Here is a 12,744-nt window from a genome sequence, read left to right as displayed (position 1 = left end):
GCCAATCTCTGCGTTTTATTCGGTTTTGATCCGCAGCGTTTGTTTCCTTCATCCCCGCCCGCAATGAGATAATTAGTCACACTCGTCAAAGCTGAGAGCCAGACGACTTGAGGAAAAAAAAAAAAACTAGACTCCATTGTTGTGCTTATTAACATTCTTCTGCATCAGCATGCTGGGAGACGGAGTTCAACCGCATTTCCACCGGGTGCCTGACGCATGTGCACTAGTGTGCGCGATCACCGCCCTCCTAGGTACGGCCTGGGGCCTGGCGGAGCTCACAGCCACGTCAATAGCCCTTTAATGGACACCACAATACGAGAAGGAGGTGGTGGGGATGGGAGGGAGGGGGGGGCCATCATCCCCCGCAGACAGGAGCTCAATTAAGTGCAATTCTAGGGGCCAGACAGGGAGCAGGGAGGGCGGGTAATTGTTGCCGCCGAGGCTTTTAAAAATGTGAAGTGGCATAGCTTTTGACCCCCTGGGAAGACGCTGAGCTATGTGATGCGTACAGTCGGACCTGTTGATGCTCAGAGTCCACAGACTGGCTGAAGACGGCGTGGTTTGGTCAGTCAGGGGGGGGGAGAGGGAGAGGGAGAGACACAGACAGACAGACAGACAGACAGACAGACAGACAGACAGACAGACAGACAGACAGACAGACAGACAGACAGACAGACAGACAGACAGACAGACAGACAGACAGACAGACAAACAGACAAACAGACAGACAGACAGACAGACAGACAGACTGACTGACTGACTGACTGACTGACTGACTGACTGACTGACTGACTGACGGACAGACGGACAGACGGACAGAAAGACGGACAGACAGAAAGACGGGCAGACAGACGGACAGATAGACGGACAGATTTCAGGAGAGGGGCCGTTCTTTTTAGGAGGGTTCTTTTTATTTTAATATTTTAAAATGAATTTAACTTGAATAATATTGAAATTTCAATGGGTTTGATACAAAATTGTATACATAAAAGCATCTAAACATATAATGTGCAGAATGAAGTATAAAGCGTACAATTAAGAAACACCAAACTCCAAGTCCAGGCAACAAGATAGAGTTAAAAATATTTTCTACCAGCATAGCAATGACAGCATTAAAACATCCACGGAACAAAAAAAAAGACAGCGGTACGTTCAGCATTATAAATACTAGACAGTCTCTCCAATGATTGACAGCCGTAGTTCCTAGGGTGACACAAACGATCATTCACCCACACCCGGGCACCAGAAACAACCACGGGCCATCTCAGCGGATCAGCCGGCTGTCCCCGAGCGTGACTCTTTTGCCTCCACTCACCACGCCGTCCGTCTAGAGGGCCCAGACGGAAGACAGTGGCAAAAAATAGTCTGGAATTTGTCACGGGAACTCCCAAGGCGAAGTCTGACACATCGGCTCGGAGAGATCAGCTCAACATCCCAACAGACGGACTGACGGACAACCGGACAGTTCGGCCGACATGCAGGCAGGCAGACGGACAGACAGACAGACCGACGGACAGAGAGACACATGGCAGCTATTAAGGGTTATAGACTGTGTAATGCCGTGCTTTGCCTTGTCGGGGCCCTCTTTGAATAGACAGAAGAGCTTAGCCGCATTATTAGCCATGTTTGATGGATTGTGATGCAATGCTATGAGGTTGGTGGGCAATGATTCTCTTTATATCTCACACACTATGAAAGAGTCGGGTAATAGCTAATTGTTGGCTCGGCACTCTGCCTGCCGCAGCCAAAATGTGTTAGCCAAGGATAGATTTTAGCCCCTGCTTTCAGCTAAGGGGGATTCACTGTACCCAATACAATATATAGCCTAGCAGTACTTATGTACTGTAGAGGGAGTTGTTGTGAAGAGGCAGGTGTTCAGAGAAAGAAAGAAAGAAGGTAAAAAAATAATAAAACAAAGGAATGAAGGAAAGAAAGACCAAAAGAAAGAAAGACTTAAAGAAGGAAAGAAGGAAAGAGAGGCTGGCAGTGGGAACTTGGGAGACATCGGGAGTTTGCTGCCAAGCTCCGAAGCGAGACAGACAAGCACATGCAGCGCAGGCCAAGACTGTCCAGACAAATGAAGAAAGAATCTCCTCTCTCTCTCTATTTACCGCTCCCGATTCACTCTCTGGTTCCAAGCGAGCGCTCCGTGGGAGGTGTGCACGAGTGAGAATCACTGTGTGGGTTGGTGCACACAACAAGGCTGCATGGACCAATAATCCATTCTGCTGTTTTTTTTCTTTTCCTCATTCAATCCTAGTGCCTCTAATAAATTCACCCAAGGGCACCAAATGCATTATACAGAAAGACACACACACACACACACACACACACACACACACACACACACATACACATACACATACACATACACATACACATACACATACACATACACATACACAAACACACACACACACACACACACACACACACACACACACACACACACACACTTTCTCTCCAAATCAAATTCATGCCAGGAACAACAAAAAATGCCACAAAATAAACTTTTTTCGCCTAGCGACAAAAGAAGCTTCCTGAGACGCCCCAGGAGGCAGGAAGGGGTGCAAAAAGGTCCTAAGCCTGTCGGAACCAAACGACACCCAAGAAAACCTCCTCCAATCAGCCCTCCACCCACCTCCCCCCCTGCACACATCACAAACACCCACACCGACACAAACACCACATTCTCCCAGGCCAGGGCCTGGGGCTGAGGGACGTTTGTCAGAGGGATCAGCTCCCCCGTCCATCACACCCCAGCCTCCCCTGACCTGCTCCGAGGGGCGGACTCAAGAGGGCCACAACAAAGGCCCTTGATGGACACGTCGCTCCAGAGACCCCGGCCCAACAAACAAAACATGTTATCCCTCCTCCCGCACAAATTATTCCAAGTAAGCATTTACCAGGGTTCGGGGGGGGGGGGGGGGGGGGGGGGGGGGGGCGAGGTGGAAGGGGGTAGGAGGGGTGCTGTTTGTGTGTGTGTGTGTGTGTGGGGGGGGGGGGGGGTTAGGGGTGGGTGTTCAAGGTCACATGCCCCTGTCCAGTGAGTGACTCCAAACAAAGAGGGAAGTGAGGTCACGATCAACAAGTGCCTCCATTCACATACATGAAAGCGCAAAGGGGGGGGTGCGGGCAGCGTTTCAAGTCGGCTAGTTCAAAACCCCAGGCGGGGGAGAGCATTTTTCCGTGTAAATGAACCCATTGACCAAAAAGGGCCCTGGTGCTGGCGTTTGGACTACCATGTATACACAGTGGGCACCGAAGAGGGGGAATCCTTTACATTGATTGTGTTGGTGGGGCTGAGGCGAGGAGGCACAGATGCCCTCGGTGCCAGGGGAAGGCGGAGGGGGGGGACAACACATCAAAGATGTCCCCACCACCAGTCACTTCCCTGGGGCATGAGGTCGCCGTGATGGGCAAGGGACTGATTGGAAACCCGGCGATCACCACCACTGAATACGTCATGAGGTACAGATTGGAACATACAAGACATGCACTGTTTAGTCTCATACAGATCGTCTATGGACCCGTTTTTAATGCTGATCTTACTCACTCATCATTAAACAAAAATAGATTAACGCCATTAACACATTAACGCAATTTGTTTCTACCCAAAACCCTTTTAATGCATGTTCCAAGTCCATCTTTTTTTGGGTACTTCCTCACAAAAGGAAAATAAATCTCCATTACTCAACTGTACACTGAACTCTAAACAACCATTAAAAGCAAAGGCGGAAGAAAGAGAGAGCGAGGGAGAAAAAGGCCCACCCCTATCCCCCGGCTGCCACCCTCATCCTTGTGGCTGAAGGACAACAACGGGTTTCACATGCAAGCCCACCGATAGCTCCCAGAATGCTACATGGAGGGCCGGGCTATTGTTGTGATTGGGCCTTTCAGGGTGCTGCACTGCAAGACCTTTAAAAGCCCAGCTCCGGCAGGGCAAGGAGGGAACAGTGGTGTTCCTTAAGACATTAATCACCCAACCCACACAACTATCTACTCCCCAGTTACTCTGGAGCCACCATGGTTGGCAGGTGAAACAGAGAGAACAAACTCTATTCCCCCCAATTTGAGATTCCCTCCATTTCCCCTCTTGGATTAATGAAGTACCCATCCATCGATCCTTCTAAACTAATATGCTAATATTGACGAGTTACACAAAGGGAAAGTTATCTCCATTATTCCTGCACTCACTATCCCACCTGAATTTGAATTAGTTGGGTTTTGAAGGCCGGTCGCTTGCTTGGGAAACTTTGCAAGCCAACTATGTGGCTGCGACATTCATTCCACAGCACCCTGAATCACGTTACAGACAGCGCTGAAAAAGACGTGAACACACACAGCGCATAAAGGCAGCCGACGACAGCTCCATCGAACATGACAAGGCCGCTGGTACAACAAAAAGGTATTTTTCCATCAGGGCAACACTTGGAACGCTCTTCATCGTACCTCCCGTCTTTTAACACTTTGCAGAGAGGCCCGAGGTGTCGTTTATTGTTATTCTAGGGAAAATAAAAAGATGGCGGAAATTACGGAAAAGAACGCTTCCTTAACTTCAGCTTTGTTACCGTTATCTAAATGGACATTTTGTCTTCCTGTTCTGTCAACACGCTGGAAGCATGTTCCGACGCCAAAATAAACGTTGGAAAAAAGGCAACCTTAACAGACGGCATATACAGGAGTTACATGTACCATTCGTGAAAAAAAAATTGCCCAGCTGGATGTATGCAGTAACATGAGCCTTAAACTTATCTGCTGTAGGCTTATCTCTACAGACGTATAATCCTATTGATGCAGCTATTGTTTGTGTCCGAGACCTTTGCTTGTCAAAGTTCATTCATCTTCGGTTAAATATGTCACTGAAGAGCAAAAATACAAAATAAGGGTACCCACAAAGGAACATCCCAACAAGTTTCACGATACTGAGTAGTTCTAGACTGATTCTGTCCAGCAAGCTAGCAGATAAGCAGCTAACCCTGTAGCATTGCAGACTGTATTCTGGCTAGCTGCGTTTATTTGGCAGGTTGTGACGAAGTACTTCCCCCATAAACATGATGGACACCAAAATCCCCCAAACATTTCAGACCAGAAGGCTTTTCTCCCTGAGCACAGACTTTAAATCAAGTCAATGAAGATGCTGCAGTTTCACATAAAAAAAGGAGAAGAGGGAAGCAAATGAAGGGAGGGTATGGCATAATACGGCTGATGTCCATATCTAGACGCCTACAGCTATAGATATGCCATACAGTCATATCTTATCGCAATGTTGCAATTAGCAGTCTGTGACCATTTTACGACGACTGAATATTGGTTCTATCCACTCCGTATAGCCTGAGGTAAACAGGCATCGGCGCAGGTTAAAGGGGAGTGATATCTAAGGGCCTGAGTATTTGTAGACCTTGATATTAGTCATTGGTTTGTCGCTTGGAAGCACATCAAGTCATGAGTTCAGGAGAACACAACACTTTCAAAAGAAAATGTGATGAGTAGAGGCAGGGCAGTTTTGATAAGGGAGAAGAGACACGTGACACACAATCCTATAGGACACAAAGCCACACATTAAGTCGAGATAAAAACGCACAATTCCGGAAAAGCTGAGACCGACAGTGAGAAGCAAACGGCCAAACGGAGCAGCCCTCCCCGCCCCCTTCAAAATAAAAGCGCTCGTCTCACTCTTCGAAACTGGCGCGCCGACGCTGTAGGAGCAAGGCGACACCCACCGCTCCAGTGTTTACAGCTCACCCGCCAGCATCCCTGACGCGCTCGCCGCTCTCCTCTCCATAAAAAGACACGCAGCCTGGCTGGCCCGGCCCTGTGTGGCCTTCAAAAGGGGGCCCGCTTATCTCTGCATCTGGAGAGGAGCCTATCTGATCAGGTGGAGGGAACGCAGCGCTGCCGGGACACCTCGTAGCAGCAGGTCTACCTCGTCGGCCTCTTTTAATCCTCCAGCTCTTTGTGTACCTGCTGCCCCTTTGATAACGAAGAAATAAAGGCTCCCGCAGGTGTCTCCTCTGTATGCCCATCTGTCTCCGGGGCCTATCTCCCTACACCGCTGTGTGTGCTCTCTGCATAAAAGGTACACGAGAGGAAGCCGGGCTCAGGGAGATGGAGCTCCGTGAGCTGACGAGAGATTTATGCGGTTGTCTTATGTGTTTGTAACGCTCGCCTGATGGATAATATGTGGTGATTTTATGGCATGCTTTAATCCTGAAGGAGATACACTTAACACAGGGTTAGAGTGAGGTGCAGGTCGAAGATTTGAATCATAAACACTTTTTTGACTAGAAGTGTCGAGACCATAGCAACTACGCGACCCCCGGTCCCTGAATAACAGTGTTCGTCACTGGGACAAGATATTGGATCAGTGCCCTAGGAGACACGTTCCCAAGAGTTGTAGCTACTCCAGATTCCAGACCCTCTTCTCTGTTTACCACACACAGACTGAGGGGTCCGCGAAAGGGGAGAGTCTAATAAAAGAGTTAGTGGCCTGGTCCACCAGGTCAGTCCTACGACGGTAAACCACCAGCCAACACAAAGCCAACCAGAGTCCAGACAACAGGCAAATCAAGCGTCCTACACTGCACATCCAGCATTAAAGATTTACTGCATCGGAGCACCGAAGGCCGCACACAAAGCTGTTTGCAAGAATTGCTTTTAAGCCTTGCTCGGAATGAAGCTTGTTTGGTCACCCACGTTTTCTCAAGAACCTCTCAAGTGCGCGAAAGCAACAGCCATAAAAATCAAATGAACATCCAAACATCTTTTCAAGACAAAAAGTTTTCCAGTTTGTTTTTTTTAACTGCAGGGTTAGAAAAGTCTTTAATTCTTCCCTATGCTGCTGCCAAGGACCAGGGTGTGAACCCTGCAGTCAGTGAAATATGATTGAAAACCGCAGTAAAGATTGCCTGATTAAATGGAGAATTTTCCAGCAAGAAACCCTTAATTAGCATTCAAATCATCCTGCCAACCAACACTCATTCTGTTTTTATTGCAATGGCTCAGAGACGACGGAGTGCAGGTCATCAGTCAGTGTGTGTGTGTGTGTGTGTGTGTGTGTGTGTGTGTGTGTGTGTGTGTGTGTGTGTGTGTATGTAGGTGTGTGCGTGTCTGTGTGTGTGTGTATGAATGTGTGTATGTCGGTGTGTGTGTGTCTTTGCGTGTGTGTGTGCGTGTCTGTGTGTGTGCGCTTTTGAGTCTGTGTGTGTGTTTGCATCTATGTGTGTGTGCGTGCGTGTATGCGTTCGCATCTCTATGTGTGTTTTGCGTGCGGTTGCATCCGTGTGTGCGTTTTGCGTGCGTGCGTTTGCATCTATGTGTGTGAGAGGGCGGTGTGTGTGTGTGTGTGTGTGTGGCAGAGCCAGACAGACGGGGCCTGGTGGTTGGTTTGTGGTTGCGGGGCCAGCGTCTTCAGTCTCTCTGCAGTCTGTTACCTGAGGCGGCGCAGGGCTCCGCCGGGGGGGCCTCCCCAGTCCTGCCCTGCCTGTAGACCAGGTGGGGCTTGCTGTGCTCTGAGGCGTACGGCTCTCCCTCGGCGCCCATCAGCGGCTCCATGAAGTACTCGCCGTCATGCGTCGTGAACGTCCCAATCTGCAGCAGGGAAGAAGGAAAGATAAGGGCCTTATTAAAAAACAACGCCTGTGCGTGCATGTGTGTGTCGAATCAGAATACAGATTAGGACCCGTTTGTGTGAACATAAAGTTTGTTCTTGCGCCGCGGCCCATTGGCTCTGCCCTTGGGCGGACACCCTTCTGCGTTCCTCCCAGACAAGAGTGCTATTTCGGCGTCAAACATGTTGTGAACTGAAGAACATGTTGCTTTCGATGGAAACGTCAGTGTCAAAACACAAATGGAGTCGTGCTCTAGGTCAGGACAGTACAAAGACAGAACGTATTGTGAGGGACGCACGCTCACCGAAAGAACGATAAGACTACGTGTCTGTGTTTCTTAAAAACAGTGAGCGGCATTCACGAGAGAAGTGAAGTTGTTTTTGGTACGCCGAGAACGCACAATCTCTCCTTTCTACACAACTGAACCCCGCCGTCAGAGTTGAGTTCGGTGGGAGGAATGACATCATCACAGAGGGCCGGCCTGCTGTCAGAAGGGAGTGTTGAGGCTGGATCCGGCCTTTGAGTCCATCCCAAAGCTGCTTAGCTCACTCGGGCAAAAAGTACAGCAGTGTTTCCGTGGTAATTTCATACGCACACTTTAACAGGTTATTAGAAGCCCGGAATGTTGTCTTTGGGCAGCATTACCCAATGACCGTCTCCACAAGTGACAGCCGCTTGACAATGGAAACACATCCGATGTGGAAAAACTTGAACGTTTGTGTACCTTTCCTCTTTCCCTCTGCAAAGGAGGCCAAGATTAGTAAGCTTCAACACGAGCCATACACTTCCTTGAAAGCTTGTGCATGCTTCGAGAGAATTGTACGTCGGCGCACACACACACACACACACACACACACACACACACACACACACACACACACACAGACACAGACACACACACACACACACACACACACACACACACACACAAACACACACACAAGCTTGTAATAACATGACAGAGCAAAGATAACTTTACTACTGGGAAAAAAAAGACGTCAGAACATGACAGCCTTTTGCATCCACTGCAAATCGCCCCCAAGGCTTCAACACTTCTTTTCAGACCCGGGGAGGTTCAGACCCATGGGGATTCATTAATTCACCACTGAAGGGTTGGATCAGCATGGACTAGAATATCAAGTCCAGGAACAGTAATTCTCGGAGAAACATGATGGGAGCAATCTGTAACAGACTATCAGCAAGACTTGTTCTGTCCACTGACCGGACCCAAGGGTACACAATAAGCGACAACAAGATTTGTCAAAGTTTTTGTCATTGAAAGATCATCTCAAAGAACAGCCGCATGGAAGTGACCCTAGGCTGGCTTTTAGTGGCCAAAACATGAGTGACTGACTCTTAGTATTAATTCTTAGTTTTTTAATTTCTGTTATCTGTTATCTTGTCTGATCTAAAATCATGCCTGGGTGTCATTGCCGAACACAGATGGTTAAGGAAGGAATCCTAGATGGAAAATCAACTTGTTAAGGGTTGTCTATTCATGGGCGACAATGGAAACGAAAACACGTCACCCCCCTGTTCATTGGAAATACTGTAGATAAATATATAGTATTAGCACACCTGGAAAATAAGTTTCCATGTTCAGAAGAACGGATTACTGTTGATGAACTATTGAGGGCACGCCAGACGTTACAAATCGTTGCACTTTCCACCGTGTACGGGCTCAAACCCATGTCATGGTTCATCAGAGTCTAGACACAGCTTTTGCATCAAAGAGCCCAACGAGCCAACCAGGTAGTGTGTCTGCCGAGTCATCAGATTGCTGCTGCAGTAAATCGCATTGGGTGATGCAGGCTGTGAAGGTGTTTCAGCCTCTGGTCTTAACACAGATGGGAATGACTTGGCCCTGTGCCAAACAGGCCACAGGCCACCAGTAAGGCACTGGAACGGTCAATTAAATCATTTAATCTATCGACTAAATAAATAAATAGCACTTTTGTCCATCAAGTTGTTAATCACTCCAGAAGCTGATGCAAATGACTTGTTACAGAGTACAAGCCCTTCCCATATTGCGAGTTAAAGGAGCAGCATGTGAAGGATGTCATGTCATCGACCCTGCATACCACTTGTGTTGAGCTAGCCCCTCTTTCACAGAGCACTTTGCAACAGCCCTCCATAAACGTCCATCCCTCCTACAAGTTCCTCCATAAAAAAAAGAAAAAAGAGTTTGGACGTTAATGAGAGGGGAAAACCTGCACTTTCTAGAATGGCCTTATTGTTTTAAGGCTCAATCATACCCTTAATGACCTCATCCCTTTAAAATGTGCATCGTCCAATCAAGCCCCAATAGCCCTCTGGTGCATTGCAGGGGCCCTTTGACCTGTGGTTCAGCAGTGAGTGATGAGGATGCTGATAACCAGCCAGCATCTGTTTGAAAAGAAGTGGATGCGTGGAACATGTTTGGCGAAGGGAGATGCACATCAAAGTGGGCCTGAAGGCCATCTAAAAGCTCATTGGTGTGTTCCTTTTCAGTCGAAAAAAAATAATCACCCCGGCTCTAAGGGCCCAATAAGAACCCTGACCCTGACAACGTTAATGACTTGGTTTTGGTATGGAGCCTTTCAAGCCCTCATCAGAGGGCCGGCACTGGCACTGGTGCAGCTTCGAATGGGTCATTGACTTAAAAGCATCCTGAGCGCGCTAGTTTCGAGATAGCCTCCCTCACGTGCTGCCATGCTATCCGAGGAGGTACGCTTCTCTACCAAGCAGCCCCAAACCAAGAGAGGTACGTCCGTGTCAGCGATAGGCTTCGATGCCCACTGACACCTAGAGTGACAAGCCAAAGGATACGGTCCTTCGATATCTCTGTCCAGGCCAGAGAAGCGTCCACAACCCCCCCAAGCCCTACCCACTACACCCATACCAGAACCATAGGCGAGACCAAGGTCAGCCCTCTGATCGCTACACCGGTAACCCTGTCTGACCCATGGATGGAGTCATCCCTTTCAACACTTTTCTGATTCTGTTTCATGGATGATTAGCACTATTAAGTACTATTCAGTTAACACTAAGGTCATTAGCACCCAATAAATCGATTACAGCCTTGTAAGATATCCATGTTACAGCTTGTGACGGTATAATGGGACCACAGTCTGTGATTGCTGATAAGGCATCTTGTGGAATGTTATTACAAATTAGTTATTTGATATACCATTCAATATTTCTCATGATAATGATGCTGGCTCAAATACTTTCAGATTAACTACAGCCCCTTAATTTGTTCAGCAAACCAGATGAAAACCATAAAACATAATTAAATGTAGTTTTTGCTTAAACCACTGCATTGAGTTAACAAGTGTTACTCCTGAACTGCGCAATTGCATCACTCCAAAGGATCTAGGAATGGGATGCGGGACACGCTTCAAATGCGGCCAGTGAGTCATAGCAAGCAACACTTGTTCTCGTTTCAGTGCGATGCATTTCGAGTAAAGGAGGGCTATGGTGGGGCAGGCGGCTACACATGCACGCCGGTGTCGACCGGAATGGGAACGAGCAAAGAAAGTTGAAAGCAGCAGCAAGAGCAGCAGCAGCATCTGATAGAAAAAGACTTGGGAGTTGGGAAGAAGAACGAAAGCCTCATACTCACTAGGCCAGTGCACAAACTGAAGACTGCGGGGAAGTGTGTCTTGGCGTTGACGTGTCCTCGGAAAAAGCAGTGGCGCATATTGCTCGCGTCCTGGGGATAGTAGTGGTGGGAGTCGGCGGTGTCGTTGGGCTCCGCGCCCAGGTGCTGCACGGCGTAGGAGGGGGCGATGAAGCTGGAGTCGGCGGTCAGGTTGAGGTGGAAGCGTTCCCCGAATGCATCGATCCTGTAGTGGGCTTGTGAGCCCGACACATCGTCATCCAAACTCCTCCGTCTCCTCTTGTAGTGCAGCTTGTGGGGGAACGACTCTCCGAAATCATTGACCCGGAGCGGGGTAATGATTTCGTAGGATTTCAACTGTTTGATGAAACTTTCTGAAGAAAATAAATAAATAAAGATGTGTCAGTTATATGCCTTTTAGAAACCGTTATTCATGCCAGTATAACCTAAGTTGATTTTAACTTTCAAACTTAGAAACATGAAAAGTTGGGACTTTTTAAAACTCATAGCATCATTCTCAGCCACAGCCACTACACTGATACCACTTCAACATGATGACCACTCGGCTCTCACGTTATACTGACCGGACCAGGCTACAAGTTATGAATCAAAAACCAAAATCCTACCTTGTTTCGGATGCAATCGGTATTCTAAAGAGTTCCGGACGAGGGCTGACAGGTGACACATTAGTCCAAGCAGCCAGATTGCAAACTGCATGATTTCCTCCGCGAAGAAGCCAAGGCTCTCGTCCCTCCAAGGCAAGCCCAGAGCCTTCTATCTACAGCGGCTCTTCACCCCGGCTTGTCAGCAACCGGTCTCTGCGGGCTCTGCGGAGGCTCCCTGCAGCACAAGTCTTGCAAAGTGCACTGCCCTCATCGCATTGCTGAACTCGCGTCCACTGACCGCTATAAACACCCAACTATTTGCGATACATTCCTCCTGAACGCTGTCTGATTTAACCTATACGGAGAGGAGGGATCAGTGCCAAGTAAGCTTTCGACTAGCCATCCATGGACCCAAGCGATCACAACTCGGCAAGCAACGCCCCTATAGGTCGTGGAGCCAATGGTGAGTGGGGCTCCCACCACTAGCACCATTCGCTGGGACCACTGCTTTGAATGGAAGAGCAGACAATATCTCACCTTGGGGGAAAATGTCATTAATTGGCTTTTGATGTTTTATATGATGTTTAAACCATGTTTTATGCATTCAAGTCATATAATATATTCTGGATTAAATAGTAAAATAACTTCTAATAGGATCATATTAAATTGACAATTCTGCTTATCTGACAGAATGTGGCTGTATACAAAAAGCAGTTTGTGCATCTGTCGTTGCAAATATGAAGTCTCACATCCATTGTCAGCATGGCCTACTAACTATTGCAAACAGCAGCCTGAATAAGCTGTGAGGTCTGATGAATAAATGAATTAATAAAGTAGTAGTCGTGGACATGGTGCAATTAAAACAGACTTTATAGACAGCTCAATAACATCCATTTTCATCTGTGTTGGCCATGAATGTTAAACCTCA

At 48.0% G+C, this 12,744-nt stretch overlaps 1 protein-coding gene across 1 annotated transcript in view; it reads right to left on the bottom strand.

Moving 5' to 3' along the window:
• The window catches only part of LOC115550239 (A disintegrin and metalloproteinase with thrombospondin motifs 20), a 95,330-nt gene extending 83,060 nt beyond the window's left edge, over nt 1-12,270 (bottom strand). Inside the window, exons 1-3 of the mRNA XM_030365069.1 lie at nt 11,838-12,270; nt 11,215-11,585; nt 7,434-7,590 (exon numbers count right to left, since the gene is read on the bottom strand). Of these exons, the coding sequence (XP_030220929.1) occupies nt 7,434-7,590; nt 11,215-11,585; nt 11,838-11,928 (619 nt within the window). The 5' untranslated portion in view covers nt 11,929-12,270. The remainder of the gene's footprint in view (nt 1-7,433; nt 7,591-11,214; nt 11,586-11,837) is intronic.
• Nucleotides 12,271-12,744: the final 474 nt, after the last annotated feature.

The sequence above is a fragment of the Gadus morhua genome, chromosome 9 (genome assembly GCF_902167405.1).
Source record: "Gadus morhua chromosome 9, gadMor3.0, whole genome shotgun sequence".
Taxonomy (NCBI): domain Eukaryota; kingdom Metazoa; phylum Chordata; class Actinopteri; order Gadiformes; family Gadidae; genus Gadus; species Gadus morhua.
This window is presented reverse-complemented; position numbering and strand designations above follow the sequence as displayed.